Source organism: Tachypleus tridentatus, chromosome 6, assembly GCF_004210375.1.
Source record: "Tachypleus tridentatus isolate NWPU-2018 chromosome 6, ASM421037v1, whole genome shotgun sequence".
Classification (NCBI taxonomy): domain Eukaryota; kingdom Metazoa; phylum Arthropoda; class Merostomata; order Xiphosura; family Limulidae; genus Tachypleus; species Tachypleus tridentatus.
In genome coordinates this window covers 109,227,349-109,253,190 of record NC_134830.1, presented here as the reverse complement: position 1 = coordinate 109,253,190, position 25,842 = coordinate 109,227,349, and the positions used below count along the sequence as shown (strand labels likewise).

Here is a 25,842-nt window from a genome sequence, read left to right as displayed (position 1 = left end):
GGAGATCTGCGAACATGCAGACTTCTTTGGCCCTGTACGAAGAAACGAGTCTCATCACTGAATAACACCTTCCTCCATTGTTCTTACGCCCAGTTCTTGTATTTCAGATCCCATTGATACTGTTTTTTCTTCATTGAGTTGGTAAGAAGTTTTTTTTTGACTGGTCTCCTTGCCCTTCTAACGCAATTTCAAAAGATGTAATATTCCTCAAAATTTCGTCATACATGCCAAAAATAGATTGACCCATACTGCAAAACACAGCTAATGATGCCGTTTGTGTGAAAAATTGACTATTAAAGGAAATCAGTAGGTCCAGCAAGCCTACACTGGCCACCATGCTGAAAATATTGTAAAATGACCATTTGTTTCAATTAATTTGCACAAGGGTATATTTATATATACAAGATTTTAATGATTATTTTTAGTCTAAAATGTAAAACATTCTTCTTTAAAGATATTTTCACATGATTGAAACAAATGGTTTATTATACATGTGCTCATCAATGGATGTATTTGTATTGTATGTTTAAAGAATTTTAAAACTTGTACATTGTTTCACCCATCAGTTAACAATTTGTTTAATGTTTTTTGTTGCTGTTGTTATTTACTTAACTAAGCTTCAATAGATTTCATACAAACAGCTTTATACACTGAATTGGAATGTAATAATTGGAGCCCTGTGTGCCTGTGTAAAGATGACTTGTAATTTGGAATTTTATTTTACAAATCACTAGAATAAAAACTACAAAAAATAAGATGTACTTACTTATTAGTAGCATCTATATCTCGGGTTGAATCATCTGTATTGCAGGTCTCTAGTGGAGGCTAGATGAAACTGGTGAAATTAATAAGAATCTCTAATGTGAGATAAAGAATCAATTGTTAATGAGGATAAGTATGGGAGATTTTAATTTTAGTAACATAAGTTGGGAAATGTTAAAAGCCAAGACATAATGGAGACAGGTTTTTAGAAACTGTTTGTGATGGTGTTCATCATTCATAGTTTATGGAAAGCAACCTAAGGTATTGCCAAAACCAACAACAACAGGTAATACGAGGATAGAAACGATAAATGGAGAACAATTAGAAAAGGATATAGATGAAAGAGATGCAGCAAAAGAACTAGTAGAGTCAGAAAATAAGGAGATTTTAAAAGTTCCTCCACAGGATGCAGTTCGTCCTAATTCTCTTCAGGCTGTGAATGGAGATCTTGAATCCAAAAGTGAGTGAAAAGCACAATTTGTTTCAATAATCTGAATTTTTGTGTTTCTCAAGGAATTTTATTGGTTTTCATTTACATTTTAATATTTCTCTACCTCTTGTATCATTCACAAGTTGAAAATTAGGTTAGATTTCAATAATTAAATCAATGTGCTATAATCAGGTCTTAAAAAATGCTCAGTGTTATGCTTTATTTACAGATTGTTAAATTATTACTATTACTTGAAACTTTATAATTAGAATAAAACTCTTAATTACATACTTATCCTATTAACCCTCATGAGATTTGAGGAAGTATTTAAGTAACAGATTTCACTCTTTAGTTTGTGTAAATAATGAACTCAAGGATGGAAGTGTAACAAAGGAACATATAGGAATGGGAATGCAAAATATATTTTGTATGAAATTCTTTAGTATGCATGTAGGTATGAGTCTGTGGAGTGAATAGGAAGAAAATAATTAGATTACGGCACCCAGAATCAGAAGTGGAGGGTGTTACTGACAGAGCAAGTGATGCAAGGGTGCTAACAGTGATAGTCTTTGAAGTTCATGTAGGGAAGGATAAGTCAGAAGAGGTTATTGTTAAGTATAAGGTACTGATAAAGGCATTCAAATAAAAAGGCATTAATAACTTAATCCTGTCAGGGATACTGCTGAGATGAAACTGTTGGGATGAAATTATGAATAGGTCACTAGGACTGAATGCTGGGCTTAAGGAAGAACAGGTTGATTGGTAGAATTTGTGGGATCAGTTCAGTGGGAAAAGGGAACTTTTTAAAATGAATAGTTTTACATTTAAATAAGGTAAGGGCAGGCTTGTTTGCAAGGACAGTTTTAATCTATGATTAGATGGAAGAGAGAGTCTTATTAATAGTGAAAAAAAATAAGATTTAGAAAGTGGTATAGCATGGAAACAAGATATAATAATAACAGTTTTAGCCTACCATTAAAATTACCTATAATACTAGAAGTATAAGAAATAAAATGGATAACTTTAGGTTAAGGGTTGTAACAGATAATTTTTATATCATGAAAATTACTGAAACATGGATGAATGTAGACAATTTTGATTAAAGGAATTTTGAAGCACAGGGTTATAGGTTATTTAATGAGGGTAGAATTCTAAAATGAGGGGGAGGAGTGAATTTATATGTAAAATGTGATTTGTAGTTGAGGATGTGAAAACTAATATCAATGTGATTGATTCTATTTGTTTTTGTTAGTGGTTATAAGGCAAAAAAGGTTTTAGTTGGAATTTTTTGCAGAACACTAGATGAAACTGGTGAAATTAATAAGAAATTCTTCTGTGTGATAAAGAATCCAATTGTTAATGAGGTTATAAGTATGAGAGATTCTAATTTTAGGAAAATAAATTGGGAAATATTAAAAGCCAAGACATAATTAAGACAGGTTTTAAAAAACTTTGTGATGGTTTTTGTTAACAACTAGTTAATGAACCTACTAGGAACAATGCTATTTTAGATTTATTGTTAATTTATAATAAAAAAAAAAAAGGTTGATAGGTTAGAGACTGCAGAAACATCTGGATGCAAATGATCATTGCCCAATTAGATTTGATATTTTGTTGCATATGGAAATAATGAAAATGGGATTTTAATTCCAAATTTAAAAAAAATAAAACAAGCTGATATGACACAGTAATTATCAATTATGAATTGCAGCTGAATCAGTTGGAGGAACTGATTAACTGTGTAAAAATATTTAAATTAAGTTCTTAAATATGCAAGATAGGCATGTTCCAAAAAGTGGGTTGCTGCAAGTAAAGAAAGCAGGATGGCTCACAAAAGATAAAATCAAAGAAAAGAATTATAAATATAAAAAGTTTGACTTCTACAATGAAGAGATTTGGAATATTATTGAAGAATTGAAAGAGTTGGTCAAACAAGAGATTGACAAATCCAAACAATACATGCAAAAGGTTGGATGAAAATGTAAGAATTTCATCAAATATATTAAGAGCATGCAAAATGTTAGGATGGGAATAGGGCCTTGGAGGAATGATACAAAGCTAATATCTAATGATTAGGCGATGGTTGAGTTATTAATGCTTGGTCACATATATATTACTCAAATGAGGCCTCAATGTGTCTACAAATTATGAGACTATGGTATAACAATACTCTGATAGTGAGAAAAACAGAAGTTTCAAGAGAGATGATGTCAACAATTGAAATGTACACAATATATGACTTTTACTGAGTTATATAATGAAATCTGTCATAACTCGTACTTTTAAAATAGTTAATTTTTAACACTTGTTTATGAAAACTAAATATTCATTAAATATAAAATCAGTAAATAAACTAACTAATAATTAAATCTAAGCATTCTTGTATATCCAACAATTGAACAGTATGATCACATAAACTCTGAGCTTCTTAAGAAAAAATTAGGAAGTTTAAAGAATTGTAAAACTCCTTGGCCAGATAATATTTACTCAAATGTTTTGAAAGAGGTTACATATTGATTATGTGTACTGTTTGCTATTATTGTCTCCTAGTCCTTGAACAGTGTGCAGGTGCTAGAAGATTGGAAGTAGTTTTACTAGGGGCAAAGCCTTGCTTTAGTGATTTTTTGACATTCTTTGAAGATATTGCTGTGTACATAGATGAGGGCATGGGTGTAGATTTGGTAAAGTTGAATTTTCAGAAAGCATATGACAAAGTTCCATGTAAAAGACTTGTTAAAAATTGTCACTGTGTGGGGTATAGTTTGGTTCATTAAACACAAAACTGACTAGATGGAAAAAATAGAGGATTGCCATAAATGAAAATCAGTCAAACCAGATTAATGACATGAATAGGGTACCTGAGGGCTCAGTATTAGAATTTTTACTCTTTTTGTTTTACATAAATAATATAGTCAGTAGATTATTTAAATTTGCTGGCTACATTAAAGCTTTGGATGTTACTAGCTGTGGTGAGGATGTTACTGCTTTACTAAAAGATTTGAATTATTTGGTGAGTAGAGAAAATAAACAACATGATTTTAATAAAAATAAATGCAATAAAATGCATGTGGACTATCACAATTTGAATTGTGGGTAAAAGTGTGGAAGGAATAACCTTATAAATGTTATTGAATAGAAAGGTCCTGGTGTTTTGGCTCATCAATTTCTTAAGCCTTCCAAGCAATGTGCTGTTGCTAATGGCAGGGTAAATGGAATTTAAGTTGTCATTAAATAGGCCACATTTAGAGTATTGTGTTCAGTCTTGAGCTCTTTACTTTAAAAATGAGAATGATAATGAGAAAAATAGGAGTTGGAAGGAATCTGATTGAGGTAGAGGGAATTATAGTGGTGATGCTTTTTTTTTTTCTAATGATGAGAATGGTAAGACTAGGAGAGTAATATTAATATTAAAATATTAGGGGTGTCCAGAATTTTACATTGCATTGGCCAATGTGTTTATTTATACAAAAGCTTTAGTTTACACAATGCAAAGAGTCAAAGATTGTCACTTTGAATATCTTTCTCAGTTTTTAATTTTTTACATTCTTCTAGTGATATTTGTTACAATTTCAGAAATGTTCAGTTGCTACCAAAATAGCTTACCATTTTTAAGCTCTTTTTATTTTATATGTAAAATTGATTTTAGATACAAGTTTTCATTATGTGAGACATTCATGTCGAAACAAATGTTAGTTTCCAGTTATTTGTGTGACAGTGCTACCAGTTCGTTGTGAGCAAAAGTGTTTTTGTTTTGTTTTTTACAAAAGTACAAACTGTCAGAGTTATTCAGATGAAAGAAATGAATGGCATCTCATTTCAAATCTGCAGTGAGAAGATTGTAGAGATACATCATACAATTAAACTGTTCACTAGATAGCATGGAGAAGATTATTATAGGTTAACTCTTGTGCATTTTTCACTGTAAGCAGAGCAATAACATGACAAATCTAGTCCACTATACATGGAATAAATGTGGAATTCTGGAGTGATTATCAGTAACTAAATGGTATGTAACAGAGTTAGCAACACTGCTTTAAGGTTCACAGTTCACTACAGAATTTATTTGGACTTTTTTAATATTCTCAAAAACTGATATTTTGGTTTTGTGTTAATATGGAGGCTGTTATAATTGTGTTTGTTAACTTTATATATTTCAACTATAAGATGTGGTGATGTGTTAGGATTCTGATTCATTAGACATTAAACAGATCAAGTAATCAGTATTCACTTGTGGCTTAACTTCTTTTCCCATACAAGTATTTATTCAGCTTAGTTACTCGTAGTTCACAATTCTTCTTCATAACTGTAGGGTTCTAAATTTTATGCCCCCTGCTAGTACATCGGTATGTCTTTGGATTTACAATGCACAATCAGGGGTTCGATTCCCCTCAGTGGGCTCAGCAGATAGCCCCATGTGGCTTTGCTATAAGAAAACACACACTCTAAATTTTACCCTATTGTGGTAACTACCTGTTAGTGGAATTAGCATTTTCAGAATAAAAGTAGATTTTAATTGAATAATATTGTTTTCTGTATTTTTATTAGGCATTAGAGATTTGTTGTTTGTTGGTATAGGTCTAAAGTGAAACATTGTTAACTGATCATAACTCAGTAAGATTTAACTGATGACATGACAAGTACTTGATGATTTATAGAATTAAGACATAATATTAACAGGTGTTAAAACCAACATCATTTATAATTGTAACTTAATATAAAGAACAAAGGAATGGTTATAAACTTAGTCATATATCTTATATAATCCTGCTTTGTGTGATAAAAATAGGTACATGTAAGTAGGGCTGTGGAGAAGCCACTTTGGGTCCCAGGAATAAAACTGTGCTTGTCCCCCTACCTTGAATAGTTTTTTGAAACAATTCATGAATATGCATAAGCAATTGAAGATGCAGTTAATATTTGCTTTAATGTTTCATACTGATTTGATGAATTCCTACAAATTTTCTTGTGCCACAATCATGGCCTTGGGGAAACATTCCCATTGTTTTGATGGGCTTAAATGTAAGCATCTGAAAATTATTTATATTTGTAGAGTGTTATATGTTGTTTTTTGTTGTTTTTTTGTCATTAACTTTATTCTGCAGCTTATATATCAATTTCTACTTTTTCTGGAGATTATATTATTTTGAATTCTAAGGAAAGCTGTAATGGGAAGAAATATTCATCTAATAAATGCTAAAGAGCTTATTTTTCTACCTAAATTACTAGTAAATTTTCAAGTTTCCACTGTGTCAGTATGTCTAGATTTGTGCTAATGATTTGTGTTTAATTGATTATTTTTTGTTTGAAAATGTATGTTATTCCTTAATTTTTTGATATGGGTATATACTTAGGTTATGGATATTTATTACATATTTAGAGATTCAACTGATCTTTCTAAGTAGGTTGCACCAAGACGAAGAAAGCAGCTTAAGTACTTTAAACACATATAGGTATATTCTTGGTATGTGCATTAATAGTGTAATATATATTTAAAAGAATTTCACATCGTACAAGATTTGTGAGTTACATGATTATTGAAAATTATTGGTTACAAAATAGTTGTTTAATATAATTTAAGTAATCTTTGTTTTTCTTTCTCTTTTCAACTAAAGGATGTGTATTATAGGTCTTATGTTAAATGAATCCAAACCATCTGAAAAATAGAAGAATTGAAACAAAAAATGAAGTACTGAGATACGTTTCAAAATATCTCTGGGAGAATTTCTAATCTGCAACAAAGTATTTTGAAATGTTACCCACTTTTCTGCACCACCAAGCCATTACCTCACATGAAATGACTTATAAATTTCTGCACAATCTTAAAAGCTGTGAAGAAAGTTTCCCCTACATATTATAATGTGTATTGCACCAATGTATTATATAATCATCGTTGGACTATAGTATATCAATAGCAGGTCTACAAATCTACCACTCTCAGTAATTCCATGAGCATTAATGTTTCAAAATAGACTTGTTATTTCCTTGGCATTGCTGGTCATCAGTTGTTTTTTCGTGATTTATGCCAGAATTTTTACACGTATTGTTTTAACCTTTCTTTACTTTTCATTGAGTAGTTTTTCTTTCCTTAGTTTTCATTATTATAAGAAAGAACAATAGGACATTTTAAACTTTATCAGTTTAATTTCAGTGGAATTATGCTCAATTTGGTTTTATTTTATTTGACTGTGGATGTTTGGGACACTTGCACCATTGTCTGTTCTTGTTATTTAATCCAATATGTGGGTTTCATCAGGTGCTCTTCAAGGTTATCACTAGACCAAAACACCATCACTATACCTAGCTCGTTTTTTGCTACTAATAAACCAAAATTGTACGTTTTTTTACAAAAAATGGACCACTGCAAAGTTAGTTTCATGGATTGCACATTCACATTACCACATTTCTGATGTTTCCTTAGATTTCTAACACTCAATCACAGTAGTCACCCAATACTATAAAGGTGACTGGTGACATTCTGATGGTCAGTGATACTACTGCCATTACATACCATATGGTTGGTTCCATTTTTATCTTAGATCAAGGATCCTTAACCTGCTGCTTCTATTACATCATATGAGCCTTTTCTATCATGGTACTATTTCACCACTGTTTTTTCCACATCTGCTTCCGTTTTCTCACTGTAGAGCAGATAATCCCATTTCATCCTTCACTTGGATTTCACTGGTACTTTTCTTCTATCTTTTTCCTGTAATTTTTGCTCAATCTAGATCTCTCTTATTACATTAGCCCCCTTTAACTGAATCTTTACATTTAGATTAGGATCTCCTATTTTTACTACCTTTTTCTTCTCATCTAATTGTCTTCATCTTGTGCTCAACTTTTGTTTTGTTCATTCTTATGCTTCACCTTCATTTGGAGGCTTTCCGTCAAAGTGTTATCAACTTTAGTAGGCCATCTGACACACACATTTTTCCCCCTTGCCTTCTATTTTCTCCCATTTTTGTCCCAGTTAGCAAGATATCTTTGTTTCTGGGGAGTATTTTGTCACTTTACCTTTCATTCTGACCTTTGTGTCTGTCTCCAGGACATCTGTCTTGTTATTTTTTCTTTGTGATGTATTTTTTGGGTATACCTGGCATTTTAAACTGATGCAAATCTTCAACAGTCATCACTTCTCACTTTGGATTCTTCTTCTTGGTAGCAAGGACCCCTACCAGACTTTTCATCATACACAGCCTTGTAGGGTCATCTCCCTCTTCTATTCCATGTCTTTGTGTTACTGCCTAAAGCTCATCCACTGTGAGAGTTAACTGTCAGGGATGTTTTAGGTGATATGTTTCTGAAGTAACTTTTTGGCTCTGGCCATGTGGGAGTTCTTCTTTTCCACTTTGTCTACTGATATACTCCACATGCTACAGCCCTTTGAAAATCCTCAAGTTCTTTTTCAAGTTTGTTTTTTTTGTTCTTTTCCCTGTATAACCTGTTTGAAATGATATGACCCAATTCCTCAGCCCTCCTTTTAGGGTTTAACATATATCCTTTTATCAATCCCACAAAGACAAGAAGTTGTTAATCATGTTTTAGTCTTCCTCTCTTGACCCTGATTTGGCCTTTTCTTAATTTCAGATGGGCAGTTTTCTCACTCTACCCAGTCATGGATGCCTCAGCCCTATTTAGCTCCTTGCCTTTTGCTTCCTTTGGTTCATCTGCATTAGTCTTTCCCTTCGAGTTGGCTGTAGCCGAATTTTGACACCCATGATGGGTAGAACATAGATATTTCATTATGTAGCTCTGTGCTTAATTGAAAACAACAGCAACAGAAACAGTGACTTAATTTTTTTTTTTAATTAGGTCTGGTAGGTAACTCAGAAGTTACATTCCTGAGGCATATTGTTCAACCATTTTGTTTTCCTCTGTTGTAACTTCTGTTCTTCTTTGGAAGTCCTCTTATTTTGGGTGACTGGTTCAGCCCTCCATTTTAGTCTCAACACCCCCCCCCCAACTTTACTTGGGGACCTCTTACTTCATATGCAGGACAGGCTCAGACTACTTTTTCTTTGTGACATGGAACTTTTGATATCAAGACTCTCTGTTGAGTACTTCATTCCTCTTGAAAGTGCTTGTATCCATGTCAATGGTTACTGGTGTGCCAATGCAGATGTCTCCAGAAATACATTGTCCTCTTTTCACCTCTCACAGATACAGTGACTCACTTGACTCCAAGCTTCCCTCTTCCACCCGCTTCACCAATCCTTGCATCTATTTAGATACCAGTGCTTGTGAACTAGTCTGTGGACTTCTTCAAATTACATACTCCATGTATGGGCTTCCAGTTTCCATATCTATGATGGATGTAGCATAGGTGAAATTTTGTGTTGGTGAGAATCAAATCTAACATGACACCTTTCTACTGAATGTGCAAAGCTAAATGTAAGTGGATTAAACCTATTCCACAGCATGTGATACCCATCAAACACTTCTATTACAAAAGACACTTTCAGTAAAATGATTTGATGAAGAATGGCAAAGCAATCAATTTATCCAGTAAGAGATATTAGATCTAGTGACATTCAAAAACCTGGATATCAGGGACAAATATTAAAACTCAACAGTGGGGTGATAGTACTCTTCTCCAAGTGTCTATAAGTAAATGACAAAATTCACACACAAAAATTTAAAACACTTAAATGCTGCTTTATGAAATTTGATTCTGATGGAGGACAGATCTATTCTCCAAATAACATTCCCTTTTTATTGAACAATATATTATCTTTACCAATCCCTTTCTTATGCCTATGGTGATGTTGTCCACATTTGCCTACTCTTAATTTTATTTTTGTGGAGTTTAAAGATATTTAAAAAGCTTTTCACACACATTACTCTTTTAGTTGTATAAATGTGTTTTAAAATCATTTTCATTTCATTTTATACAACTAACTTCAGGTCAAACATTTGTAACATTGGTGCAAAAAGCATGCTCTAAACTAGAGCTGAGCAATTTAATTTATTACCTATAAGCAGCAATTACAAAAATTGATGTTTCATAGACTAATCAATTCATCAAAATTATGATTAATCAACTTATATCATGAAAATAGTCATCTAATCTGAATTAGAGTTTCCAATTATTTACTATTTTTGATTACTCCAGCTATTCAACTATAATTTTGTGATACTACTCCTTAATTCAATCATGCTAGATGGTCTGGGCTCCTTTAATTTTTTGGGAAGGAATTAACAATTATTCTTTAATATTCTACAAGTAGGCACAGATTTAGGGGAGGTGTCCAGGGGGTTTCTTTCTCAGAAATTAATTGTTATTGAAGGTTCTATATGTATGCAAAGATTTAGGGTTTGAACCTTTCAATTTTTTTTTTTCTTTTAGAAATTAATGAAAAAAAACAACAGCAGCCAAATGTTCACACACTAAGTCAAAAAAAGAAGCATTAGATGTCAGTTCTTATTTGATTAGTCTTTTAATTACCAAAAATTGTTTTTACAGGCCTTTTCCTAAGGAATTTTTTCAGTTACATAATTATATCTTCAGTTTTAAATACATGATGCTTTATTGCATTTATTTATCAACTCTGGGATGGAAATAAAATTTCTGTTAAACACTCTTATGTCATGTAAGTAGAACTACGAAAGACATTGCCTTCTAATTACAACACTGAGTTCATCATCTTCTTTTCTTTCATTGTGAGGAAATGTGTTTAAAGTAGGGTTGATCATATGAAATGTCTTGAGTATGTTCCTTCGTGCATCTTGGTATATTGTTTATCCATGTCATCACTGCATCTTGAGGATTGAATTTTGTTACCTCAGGCATGTTATAATGAACATGTAGATACATATTTTTAGTGGTCAGATCCAGTAGTCCTCTGTGACTGGATTTTAGAAGATTTGTGAATTGATAGGTTTTGCAGTTAGCATTCTACTCAAAAACACACAAATATTTTGGTATTCTGACTTGCTCAAGCTGCAGATCATTTCCTTCAGAAATGTATGTCACATATCAGATATTCCCTGCCCCCTTTCGTCTCTCTTTCTAGGGGATAAAGCAGTGAGTTTGCCTACTCCTATTTACTCTTCTTTTTGCTTCTGTTAAATTTCAGTTTTTATAAATACACACAAAAAACCATTGGATTTAATGAAAAACCACTCATTCTTTCTGTTATTTTCAAATTTAATTTTTTTATTTTATTTAAATTCTTTAATACCTTTTTCATTCATAGTTTTGCAAACATCAATTTTTAAAATATGAATGGTAAAAATGAGTTTCTAATGCAATTCCTTTATTATATGAAAAAATACAAGCATTGTATAATATGCCAACCATTACGATTTTGGTGTATACATTACGACTATACGCTCATACAGACAAATATTACGACTTGTGGCAACTCCCAAGTTATTATATATTATATAGGCCTATACAATAAAGTGATAAATTGTTCCCCCAGGGCTTGAAAGGGGTGAAAAGAAAATTTCTAGTGAGATACAAATAAATTTTGATAATAAATAAGACATAGTCCAAATGGTTACTTGCAATAATCATGTTTGTGCTTGAAATAATAAAAAATATTTGTATCTCTGACGTCTACCATTAGTTTAAGTGCGGTTCTTCTCCATACTGGGTGCAAGGGGGAATCTATAGTTACGTCATCAGTGCTTGTCATCCAATCAGTGCTCGCGTAGATGGGTATTCCTCGTTTTCTAAGCGGCATAGAAACGTCAATGCAATCATTCACAAGCTGGAAAAAAAGGTCTTGTTCACCAGATTGTTTTGTTTCTGGCAAATCTAAAAGGACTAAAACTGTGAATCAAAAATTTAGGAAAGAGTATAGTGCAAAATATCCAGTCATTGCATCAAAAGTCAGTGGCAGTCACATCGATTTTTCTGTGGCTCATGGCGGGATAAACGATTGTTCCAGACATACAAAATCGGCATCTCACCAACAAAAGGCTGAGGCGAAGACAAAAACGATGCAGATAACGACATTTATGAGTAAGAATTCAGAATATGAAACCATAAATACATAAGTGATGTTCATGCAATTCGTCATTGCTCATAATGTACCCCTAGCTATAGCTGATCATGCAGGACATCTATTCAGAAAAATGTTCCCAGACTCTGATATAGCAAAAAAATATGGCTGTGCTAGAACCAAAACTACAGCCATTGTATAAATGTTGAGTTGTGAAGATGACAAAATGATTTCAAGCATACTTACTAACAGTGTTTACAGTTTAGCCACAGATGGATCCACAGACATGGATGACTCAAAACTGTATCCAGTGGTTGTACGATATCTTGACCCTTTGCTTGGAAAAATTGTTTGTTCTCTTTTGACAATAGTGGAATGGGAAGAAGCTCCAATGGGAGATAATATTTTGAAGCTTTTGGACCATGAACTTACAAAGAGGAAAATTTCATGGGAAAACTGTCGTAGTTTTTCTTCAGACAATGCCTCAGTTATGTATGGTATAGGTAAAGGTGTGATGGGATACATCTAAAGACAACAGCCTAGCATTTACTTCATGAGCTGTGCCTGTCACCTCATGAATATTGCTGCCCAGAAAGCTTACAAAGAACTGCCCTGCCCAGTTTCTGATATATTGATATCTACTATTTTCTGGACAAAAGTGCTAGCAGAAAGCAACATTTCAAAGAGTTTCAAGGAATGTATGACAAAGAAACAAGAAAAATTTTACAACTTGTTAACATAAGATGGCTATCACTTGGGGTGTGCTTCAACAGAATATTGGACATGTGGAAGCTATTGAAGAAATATTTTCACTGTGAAAAGGAAAAACTAGATTCAAAAGGATATAAACGTGCAGCTCAGTCAGGCAGCAAGACTTTAACAGACAGGATATCCTCTCAGCCACACAGGGACATAAGACGACAGTCTCCAAAAGCAGACAAAGAAACATTTGATATAACTCAGTATGTGTTTAGGCAGTCTGACCTTGAACTAAAGAGACAATCGATGAAAAAAAAAAAAAAAAAAACAAAGGCTAGCAAGGAAGTAACCAAGAAAAGTTATGTGCAGAGCAAGTTAGATAAGGTAACAGTTTTCTTGGACAACAAAATGAACTTGTTATTTTTCCTTTTTCTTCAGTCTGCAATTCCTCTATTTGAGCAAGCCAATTTGATATTGCAAAGAGAACCTTGCATACACATTATGCATAGAACTCTGGTTACACAAGTTAAAAATATACTTTTCAGATACATCAAGCCAGAATATCTTGAAGACAACATCACTGAACTTGACTACAACAATGAATCCTTACACAAATCTGATGAGGCAGTTTCTGTTGGAAATGCTGCCAAGGAATACATTGTTAAATATGAAAAGGACCTGGACCTGATCAGCTTCTACACCAGTGTCAAGAAATACTATATTACATGATGAAACATTTCCCTCTAAATGATGAACTACTGATTCATGCAAAGGTTGCTGATCCAAAACTGAATGTCAGCAAAGACTTCTCTTCTCTACGGTTCTTCACAGACAGGTATCCTGTCCTTGTCAATACACATGAGCACGACACTATTGACAAGTTGGAAGGGCAATATATGAACTATCAAACTGATACTTTCTCAGAAACTGTCCTTCAGTTGAATGTTGACAAGTTTTGGGTTCAGCTGTCTACAGTTAAGGATGGAAATGGCAACCAGAAGTATGACATTCTGTGTATGGTTATGCTTTGAATTCTTACAATCTTCCATTCTAACGCTGACAGTGAAAGGATATTTAGTTTAGTGACTAAAAACAAAAGCAAGTTCCGACCAAACTTGAGCACCTCAGTTTTGAGCAGTATTATAACACACAAGATGTGCATGCAGCCAAATGGACAATGTTATAACTCCCAACCATCCAGAGACATTCTCATGAAAGCAAAGGTTGCAACAGCTGCAAAACTATTACAATAAGTGTCATAAACATGATATAAACTAGTCCTTACACAAAGGCTTTTTCTGCTTACTGTTTGTGCATGTTCAATGTTGTTTTACCAGTATGTTTGTTACTCTGAACTAAATAAGACATAATTTCAAAATAAGTTTTTAAATTAATTTATTAAATACACAAAACACAGTCATAAATGAGCAATTTATAGCAGTAATAAATAATAATAGTTATAATAATATAATAAACAGCTTAGGTCAGGCGTAGTAGCTGCAAATGATAAAGGGCTCTGTCTACAATCATTACGCTCAGTCATTTGAAAGAGTTGGCATCTCTAAATTAGAATGAACAAATAAGATATTTATTCTCAATGTTTTCAGGCCACAAAATTGTTTCTTTTGGGACTTGAGATCATTCTAAATGTAGAAAATAATCTTTCTACATTGATTTGTATCACTGGAACAATATGCACAACTATAGCCAATAGTCTTCATGCTTTATCTTCAGTATGTTCCGCCATGAAGCTAGACTGTAAATACTGAAAGCATTCCAGCAGACAGCAAAGTCCTTCAGAGCCAAAGCAATGGCCTTTTTTAGAGTGCTTGAATTTTTCTTGCTTTGTGCAGCCATTATAATCATGTTTTCCAACTCATCCTCTGATGTAATAGATGTCATCTACTCTTCAGGTTCTGAAGTTAATTGAAGTTCAAGTTTGAGGTTCATTGCACATAATTTGCCATCAAATTTGATCAAATAATATATGGCTCATTCCTATTCTGCTTCAGATAACATGACACTAAATCTACACTCTACATATAATAATGTTAATATTACTTCCTTTCTAAGATTATTTTCCCTCGCATCCATTGCTTTTATGATGTTGTGAGCCAGCAAACACTTGATGTTGGATATTTCACTTTTACAAACAAACCATGCTTTAAAACATCTTGCTACTGTACTGGAGATTTTTTAGCCAGTTCTAATATGCATAATTTCTTGATATTTCTTCCAAAATTAAAGAGAGTTTTAAGTCCAATTCAGTTATTTCAATAAACAGAATTCCATTAAACAGGAAATCGTATCACGTTTGAGCACCATCGCATCACCACGTCTATGACAGGCATGCAATATTTCTTTGGCTTTAAACTATTCATTGTAGATTGAGTTCACAGTTTTTGTGCCTAAGATACGGTACTTTCACATAGCCCTCCATTTAAAGCATCTTTTATTGAAAGTTGCAAAGCATGAACAGCACATTTTACAGAAAAATTAAAAACTGCCTAGTTTAATATAACGTAGTTTACTTGTATCACTTTCAGCATTAGCAGTCTCACTTCTTTCATTGGTAATCAATTCCACAGCTTTAACCACAGCATTATCACATTTATAACTATTTATGTGATGTTTTCACCCAAATGAGCTGAAAAGAAGTTTTTGACAGCTAATGTTCTTATTTGTAGAGAGTTTCTATTAATGACTTAGGTATTAATGGCTAACACAGGTCTTTCCAGTCAAAATGTGATGTTTTGCAGCTCTTTGCTTATTTGCTTCACATTTTCTGTAACTTTTTCGTTAACTAAAGTCCCAATTTTTTTCCGATCCGTTGTTGTGTTAAGTGCCTTTTTAATTGGATTGATTATTTTACATAAGCCACTGTTTATTGCAGAAAAATATCTCTCATTTAGGGTCACCAACTTAATCGTAACATTATTAAACATTTTTATGTCCTTTGAGATATTTATTGTTGGGCAAAAAACTCTTGAATGATTTTTGTGCACTTGGTCTCAGTATGGTCTTGAGTCTTCTCATTGTATTGGAGTGATCTTTTCATCATTGAAGCTTTGCGTCTTCTTAGGAGATTTTCAAATTCTGCTTTATGATGTCTTTCCAGATGTTTTGTTAGATTGGTAGCACAAGGATGCTTCAAATTTATAGTGCAACCAGTTATATTGCAAGTTGCTTTTGCATGTTCACAAGAACCAGAAATTGTAAAATATGAATACACTTTGTTAGTTTTGTAACACCCCACATCTAAAAAGGGTAGAAAAATGTAGAAAATAGCAACCAAACAAAATATGCAAAGGAAAGTTTTCCTCAATATGATACAGCGGGACTAAGTGATACTCACTATTTCTCTCTAGCTTTATCTATGACAGATGAGCATTGAAAGAATTATATATAGCCTAATGCACAGCTTTTGACAGTTTGATCAGATATGGGTGTAGCTTAGTAACATTAAGCGTGCACCTCAGTTAAGCACAGTTGACTCACTCCACAGAATTTCCATTGATATATCATGGCCTGTTTTGTGTCATATGCTATAAAAATGTTAGAGGAAAACATTTTAAGTATCAATCATTTTCTAAGAAGACAAAAAAAATAGCTAACATGCCAAGTAATTGTGCTGTGTATGGATGTTTCAAATAATAATAATAAAAAAAAAAAAGAATTTGTAAAAAAAAACAACAGAAATTTTAGTCGATTTTAGGTTTAATGAGGTCAAATTCTGATTATATACTGACCGATGATTTGGAAAGGTAAGTCAGCCGGTCATCCTCTCAACAAGGTCATTTTTATAATTTTCAGAAAGGTGCACTTCCTTTTTCATTTTGTTCCATGTTGGCACATCTACAAATACAGTCAGCAGTCACGTTTCAGGTAGCAGCAACCTCATTAGGGAATTAAGAACTTATAACAGTGGAAGCCAAACAGAATTTATTAAGAATACCATTCCTTTAAGAGGTTTATATGATAGGACAGATGTAGGGGGAGGGATAATGAAGTCAGTAAGAATGTAGAGAAAAAGAAAGATGGTTGATATAATGGGTACCCAAACACAAATGAAAGGTCCAGTCTGACCTGATGATTTGGGTTTGTCAGGGGATTAACACATGCAGTGAGTGATCCTCTACCAGTGAAAGGTTAGATATTCAAAAGTGTCCTGTGAAAAACCAAAATACAAACTGATATTTTTTTATCAATTTGAGTTGGAATTTCAGTTTTTATGTAATTTCAATTTGAGTCTGAATTTCAATTAAAGTTTTTAAATTTTGTGTTGATTTTTTTTCCAATTTCAGTTCATAAAAAGTATCAGATTTATCAGTTTACCTATTCAAATTCAATTGAGTTTTCTCTCCTGGTTTAAAAGTACTCATGTAAATTCCTTTTGCCTTAATGTTGTTACAGATGATGAAATAATTTAAGAAAAGCATCAGCTTTTTTCCTTTCTGTTTGGCCCGACATGGCCAGGTGTTTAAGGCACTTGACTCGTAATCTGAGGGTTGCAGGTTTGAATCCCCATCACACGAAATATGCTCACATTTTCAGTCGTGGGGGTATTATAATGTGATGGTCAGTCATACTATTCATTGGTAAAAGAGTAGCCCAAGAGTTGGTGGTGGGTGGTGATGATCAGCTGCCTTCCCTCTAGTCTTACACTATTAAATTAGGAATGGCTAGCACACATAGCCCTTGTGTAGCTTTGTGTGAAATTCAAACCAAACATTAATGCAGTCATCTTCATACACAATTTTCTTTTGATTTCTAAGTTCCATCCACCAACTCGTAGAGCAACAAGCAGTTCTTTTACTTTGTATTTTTTTCTGATATCAAGTAAATACATAAAGTACATAAGCTATAAATGCCACCAATTTCATCTGACTAAAGTTCTTATTAAAGGTAGGCTGCCTGATTCATTATTGTATTTTTTTAAAATATGGAACTTGAGAGTTGTACTATCTTAATATTGCAAAGTTGAATTCAGACCAATTCTTTATGAAACATCTCTAGATGAAAACATGTATGTGGAAAGGGTTACTTATTTGGCATCATTGTAAACAGTAAGCATCATAAACTCAATGAGGTTAGCCTGTTTTTATGTTTGGCAAGATAACAGTACCTCTTCTTTTATCTGAAGGCCAACCAGAGCTGAAATTGAACAGGAAATGCATGGAAACCATAATGACAAAGGCCATGACATCTGTGTTTACAGTGTTTATGAGTGTATTCTAGTGGATTTGTGAGGTATGGAGCAGCAAATGGGTGTCTGCCTTTTCATGGTTGCATGGCACTAGTGAGACAAGATCCTTTCGAGTAGGAACACAAAGAATTTGTTACCTGTTGGTGGCTTTGACTTCCTTGTCCTGTTATTTTAGTAAGCTAATGAAATACTTTGAAAGAAAGTCAAAGACTACCTTCTTATTTTCATCCACGCATCCACAACATTTCTGTTAGTTTTGATATAGATTGAGAACCAATGACATAAGTATGCACTCATTTTGCCAATGCCTTTTGGGATGCCAAGGACACACCTGTTCAAAACCAGGTCAAGGTGTTTCACTCATTATGGTTGTGTCATGACCTAGAGTATAAATGCATACTGAAAATACCCATCAAATGTTTTTGCAGTTCTGGGCTTCAACACCTGCTTTGTCAATTATTGTGCAACTGACATCAGAAGGCTAGGAACTAGCCTCAGCTGGGCCTTCAAGACAATTTAGCAAATCACTTTTAGTGGCCAGGTGAAGTGATCCTCCTTGTAACAGTGATGGTGGTCAGGCTTGACTCTCATAGCAAAATAATTCATCTGGCCTTTCATTTTGTATCTGGTGTACAATGCACATGTGTGAGAAGAGCTGCAGGTCTCATTTTATTGAGGCCAGTTGTTGCTTATTCTCAGTTAAAGTCTTGAACATGGACTTCATAAAGAAGGCTACCACGTTGCATACATTGATATCATCCATTAGCTTAAAATCATGTGTGTATCCTTCACAGTTTTCACTGGTTAACAATCTTCTTGGTATACAGAACCAACAAGTATGTACTCTCTTCTAGAAAAAGATTTCCAAGTTTCTTCGTGGTTGCTACAAGATATTGCATATCCTTTGCAAATGCCATATATGCAGTTGTATTTGATCATGATGGTGGTAATGGTCTTGTCATATGTTGTTGTTGAGCATTCAAGAGCAGTCTTGTGTCTCCCATATGGAGTTTGCCTGGAAGTTTTGTGTCTCTGATGATGGTTGCATTCATACACACATGGCTGTTCAATCAAAGGTGGATGCCTTGTGAAGTTCATCAGAACCACCTGCTTGTTGTGGTGGATTTTAGGTTGTGTGGGCCCAGGGGCTAATACTTTTTGTGGGCCCTACATACCATATAATTTTACATGGGGTAAAATTATCAATGGGTCTCCATTAAGACCATGGGCCCTGGGGCCCCTAATATGCCACTGATTGCCTGTCCACAGAAGAAACACAAATCCACAGCATCTTCAGAAATACTGGTTACCTTGATCTGGTGCATTTACAGACACTTGCTCTACATTGTTATTTCCACAACCACTGCCTTGTAGTTGTCTCTTTTCTGGCCTTTTTAGCATGATATTGTTAAATTGTAGCCTACATGTTTAGTGCCATTTGACATTGTTGGCTGAAAGACTCTCCTCAACACTGTGACCCTCATCTAGCTTTGGTATCCTTCCTAAATCATAGAATCAGATTAGGTGTTTAGCCAGTGTCTTGTATGCAGTCAGTTTGTTTTGTTGACTTGGACATTGGATAGGATTGTTTGTGTCTTCCTGACATAGTTTGGAGTTTATTGGGGGTGGATTGCTTTGCGATATGGATGGCTATGCTGCCTTCACAAGGTTGATTGTTTTTGACACCATTAATTGTATTTACTGTCTACCACTGCTATAATATCTACTGTTAGTGTATACACATTACACTTCACCACCATGCACCAACACCGTAACTTTACACTAATCTTTACATTGAAATATAGGATAAGAAACTTTTTAAAAGATTGATAAGTAAAATTAAATAATAAACATTAGTACAAGCACTATTATATAACAATATATATATGCACAATATTGGATTTCTATTATAATAATAATAATCTTAAAAGATATAGACTTTGACTAATTATCATTGTGTCATGGAACTAGTTAATTATTTCATGTGTAGTGAGAAGACAATATATGTTACGCATTCTATGTATGTCAATATTAAATGAATTTTGGACACTTATACATGTAACGTTGGTCCCCTAGTGGCACAGCAGTGTTTCTGTGGAATTACAACATCAGAAATCGGGTTTTGATACTCATGGTGATAAGACCACAGAAAGCAAGTTGAGCAGCTTTTTGCTTAATTGCAAACAAACAAACATGTAACGTTACATAGTGATAGGCTGTTTAAACCAGTGTGCTCATTTGCTCACTTACACAGTGGTAGGTTCTATATGATATATGACCAAGAGATTTATTATTTATAAACTTGAACAAGTAATTAATGGTCAAAATTTGATTTTAAAATAGTTCTATATTTTTTTTAATGTAGTAGTTCAAAGTAAGTCTGCAGATTATATAAAACATGAAAAGTGTGTGACTTTACTTGTGCAAATAACATAGCTTTGCACAAAATTTACCAAATGGACAAGTTTAAGGGGAGAAAAGCTTATTAGAATTACATTTTTTTTATATATTTTAAAGCATGGCTTATATATACAAAAATATAGTGATCACTTTGGGTTCCTAAAAACTTCAGACAGATACAGTTTTAAAAGCATCACATTATTTTATAAATGGGTATGTATTCCTCCAGTTACCCACCAACTTTGATGCTTTTGTCACCAAATATACAATTTTAATAAAATCACAGCTAAGCTTCATTACAGGATGCTATTTTATATGTTTGAGCAGAGCATGTTTCCTGCCTACATATATTCAGTTTATCAGGAATATGCTGCTCATATGCAGAATGTGTAGGAAAATTTAGATGTGCACTTGAATAAAGATAAATTTATACACTAATAATAAAACAATAAAATGTGATTATATTAATATCATGACATCTCCGTTATGTTTAATTTATGTAATTAATTGAAAATATGCTATATTATGCTGGTTTTCCAGATGAAGATATTTATATCACATTTAGTGTAAAATAAATTGTTAATAAATGTTTTGAGAAATAAAAAATAAAAAACTGACTATGATATATCATTTTACTTAAAACTATAAAGCACAGATAGTTCTCATGTAGCTTTGCATGAAATTCAAAACAAATATAAAACTATAAACTTTAATTAATGTTGATATTTTAAATCATTTTATAATCTTAAATATCCAGTACTCACTTTGAATGATTATAAATACAATCTTTATTAAGATATATCTTGGTTTTATAATCCAAGTTTAAGAAAACAAGTGTAAAATCTTTTGAGTTATTGCAGGTATTCAAACTGATGACCATTCTGATCCAGGCACTGCTGATAACACAGACAGATGGAATTGCAAACTTCACGAATCATTTTATTTAGTATTTAGGTGCATTCTCTTACAATTGCTGCTCTCAGCTCATTGATTGTTGCAGGTTTTGTGATATAAACCTTATCTTTGACATATCCCCATAAAATAAAAAGTTCAAAGATGTGAGGTCTGGTGAATGTTGGGGGAAATTCAGTGCTACCTCTTCACCCAATCCATCTGTTTGGCAAACTTTCATCAAGATAGGCTATCACATTACGATGGTACTGGAGAGGTGCTCCATCTTGCTGGAAATAAAACTCATCTCCAAATTGTTTTTGAATGCGTGGCATGACAGATTCTTGCAGCAAGTTCAGATAAACAAGACCAGTAACTGTGTTTTTGAAAAAGAATGGTCCAATTATGCCCGATGCTGATAATTCACACCACACTGAAACCCCTGGTAATTTTGCAGGTGTTCATTCATAACATATGGGTTCTGAGGTGCCCGGTAGGTGCAGCTGTGGTGATTAACTGAGCCATTTAACTTAAATGTGGCCTCATTACTCCAAACAATCTTGTTTGGAAACTGTGCATCCTCTGCAGATTTTGCCAGGTACCACTCACAATATTCAACTCTATGGTTAGAATCATCTTCATGAGAGAGTGGCCTAAAGCCGGAATAAAACTTTTTCAATGAACATGCGATGGATGCTCAATTTTGGGATTCCTGTTTCACGGGCTGTTTGCCACACAGATTTTCTTGGAGATCAATGGAGACTTTCCAACAGCTCTGCTTCTCATATGGGACTGATGCAAGTTATGGCGAGTTGCATTGGTGGATCTGTTTCAAACTCCTTTCTAAACTGTCTTTGCACTTCAGCTACATTCTCACACTTCCAGTAGCACTTTAAGATAAATTACCTCTTCTTGAAGCTTAGTCTTGCTTCTCACATTACTTCAAATCAGTTGCATCTATAAAAAAAGAAAGTTTGAGTGAGTTATAATCATTCAAAGTGTTATACATTTTTTTGGGACACCCTGTATTTTTCAGTTTTTCTAAAGTCAACACTCTAGCATTTACAACAGTATGAACCCTAGTTAAACATCATCATAATATATTTTCATGCCCTGCCTGTTTTAGATTCTAAAAATGTGCTTAGACTTTTAAAATATTTATTTGATCAAAGTAGTATTGCTTACAACACATGCAGCTGTTATAAGTATACTGTTTGAAAGTTAGAATACTTTGGAGGTGTTTTTTATATTAACATCCAAATACTGTAACTGTGTTTGAAAACAAACTTTTAGAACGCTAAAATGTGGATTTAGGTGTCAACCTTTACTCTTTATATTTATATAAAAATATATCTGGTCAGAAGTTTGTAACATTAGTGCTAAAAGCATATATATGTGTGTGTGTGTGTGTGTGTGGATGTGTGTTATATATATATTGTTGTAACTACAGCTGGTAATGTAATCAGTTATACCTCTATTTCAAAGATGCATAGTTCTAATACTTGAACTTAAAAGCAGTTACACACGTATACCTAATGTTCATTCATGTTGTTATACTACATGAACAATATGTGTATATTGTTATATCAGGGACATAAGCCGATAACATTTTGAGATATATTTGTAACATTCCATAGAACTATGATATTGATGCCCGTAATTAAGATCTTTTACTCTTTTAAAAGATTGTCAGATATTATTATAGAAACAGAATGAAAAAGTTGAACAAATGTAAAAAGGATAAAGCAAAACTGTAGTACTAGTAGTGGAAATGTTTTACAATATTAGTATGTCCCAATTTAATAGATTCCTTGTGAGGAGCGATTACATCAATTACTCTCTCGTAAATCAATTTGATTTTAACTGTATTTTCACATCAACCACATCACTAGAAATAAAGATATAATCTTTGAAATTGTTGGTTTGTAACTCGGCTGAGATACTCATATTGATTTTTATAATGTTCCTAGTTAATTTTTTAACCAGTTCACTGCTACTTATAGTGAGTAAGTACAAGAAAAATTAAGTCTGGAAGTAATATAAGTTATCATTAGTTAGTTAGACCCCAGCTTAGCATTGCCTGGTGGTTAGGGTGCTCAACTCCTAATCTGAGGGTTGCGGGGTTAGAACTCGTTATTGAATATACTTGCTCTTTTAGCTACTGGAGGGTTATAATGTTATGGTCAACCCCACTATTCTTTGGTAAACAAGTGGCTCAAAAGTGTGCATGGATGGTGTTGACTAGTTACACCTCATATAGCTTTGCATGAAAATGAAAGCAAAACCAAACTTGTTGTAACCACCCACTTCCCCCTTACAACATGCTTGATCTGTTCTTTTTTTTGAGTAATAGTTTTTCAAAGTATGGATCAACAACATTTAATATAATTTGAAACATCCATGAATCATATGTTCAAAAGATGTTTAACAAAAGTACTTAATCTAGGGAGCTATGGCATTTCTAATTTCATTGTTATGAACATCAGTACTGTTCATCATATATCGTGTATTATGTTTTGTACACGTTTTTAATGATAAGTTTATTTACAGCAGTGAAAGAAGTATTCAACTACTTGACACGTGATGTTGACCTGTAATTGAAAGTAGTCACTCTTTTTAAGTATTTTACTGTTGATAGTTTAAGGTATTGAAGTTTATTAACTATGTAGAAACTTGTGCTTGAAAATGTCACTAAGCTATATGTTTATTTTCATAAACAAAAAATCAGAAGTTGGACTTTTTTTGTTATTTACATTACTTGAACAGGAAATCCTGTTTTGGGGTAGAATTTAAAAGTAAGTTCTGTTCCACATGAAAATATATGCAAAAAGTAGTGCAAAACCTGTTCATACATTTAATTGTATTAACAAGTTTTGCATTACTTTTCACATATATTATTAGTATTACCCTTATTAGTAATAATAAAGCATGTTTTCATTACTTGATTGTAACTTCATTCGATTAATAGAAGACCAGTGTGGTACTACAGTAATTTTGAAAAGGAAACACACTAGGGATTGTGTGGTGGTATTTAATCAACATTAGCAAAACACTTGCCAAGTAGGAATTTTTCAAAATGTGTGGCAAAATAATTTTAGCAAAATGTGCGTACACCAATTTGAAGAAGAGATTACGAAGGTAAAAACCACCACACTTATGCTTCTAAGAATTATAAGTGAACTGCATTAATCGATTGGCAAATACCACTAATCATCCAACTGTAATTGTAAATTGCTTTATCATTGGGCATTTACTTTTTGATTACTTGATAAAAATCATAAGTTTAGTACTGTACTGTGATAAATTAATTTGTTTATTTAATAAGTAAATAACGTTTTTTACAGACTGCATTTACCTGTAGACCTAACTTCAAATAAAACTGTTCAAATAACATTTAACAGAACTTTTTCAGAAATTCAAGTATTCCTGTTTCACAAGTACAAAACTTACAAAACTTCAATGACAGATGCACTATCTCTCACTGTCTAAATAATTGCAAACACTGAATTGAATATCCAGTTGATTTACTTCTTTATGTTATTGAATTATATATTGAATAACTAGCTAGTATTTATGTAATTACTCGTTTTCTACTTACTATAGTTGTAATAGATGATGATCTGATAACTAATTCCCTCCAACAGAATGTATATATATGTGTAATTTTAGAACACAATAATTCATTTCTGACATTCAACAATAAAAAAAAAAGCTGTCACTTAGATGTGTTAGACCCCCAGTAGTACAGCAGTATGTCTGCAGACTCACACTGCTAAAAACCAAGTTTCAATACCCCTGGTGGGCAAAGCACAGATAGCCCATTGTGTACCTTTGTGCTTAATTCTAAACAAACAAAGACGTGTTACTGACAGAATATTTTAAAATAACCTTCCTTTATCAGTATATGCTTAAGATAATTAGAGTACAGAACTTTTTATTAGGATTTACAACTGTAATAATACCAAAAAATTATGCAACATGTATTTTGGGTAAAAAAGAAACAGTCTAAATGGAACTTTAATTCAAATAATTGAACTTTGTTTTTTAATATGGACAGGTCCATCACCTATTCCTGCACCTCCCACTGGACCTGTTCCTTTAACCACAGTTAAGTCACCAGAAGAGGTCACAGGTATTAAATCTCCTGATCCAGAAACTTGGACAATCCCACTAGAGACCAGTAAAGACCTTGAATGGACTGAAGGTCATATTCCTGGTAAATGAAAAAAAATTAATGTTTTAAACAAAGTAGTGAGTTTAGACATATTCAGAACAGCCAAAGGTTATTAGTTTATTTTATGACTTAAGGAAGAAACACCTATGTTAATATTAAAGTTTCATGTGAAGTAATATTTTAACTAAAAATAATGTATATTGTCTCAGAATGCTTTACCTTATCCTACAGTTGATGCAAAAAGAAGCAAGTATCCTTCAGATTTTCTAGTCAAAGCTGATGTTTTTCCACAAAACGGAGAACTTATAGAGTCAGGTGTAAGTAGATTGTT

The 25,842-nt window shown here is 33.0% G+C and overlaps 1 protein-coding gene across 8 annotated transcripts in view; it reads left to right on the top strand.

Moving 5' to 3' along the window:
- The window catches only part of LOC143253282 (uncharacterized), a 95,627-nt gene that overhangs the window by 65,422 nt on the left and 4,363 nt on the right, over positions 1-25,842 (top strand). For all 8 annotated transcript variants that reach the window (XM_076506891.1, XM_076506898.1, XM_076506892.1 and 5 more), the window contains 3 exons: positions 1,004-1,222; positions 25,395-25,553; positions 25,743-25,828. In XM_076506891.1, coding sequence (XP_076363006.1) covers positions 1,004-1,222; positions 25,395-25,553; positions 25,743-25,828 — 464 coding nt within the window. The remainder of the gene's footprint in view (positions 1-1,003; positions 1,223-25,394; positions 25,554-25,742; positions 25,829-25,842) is intronic.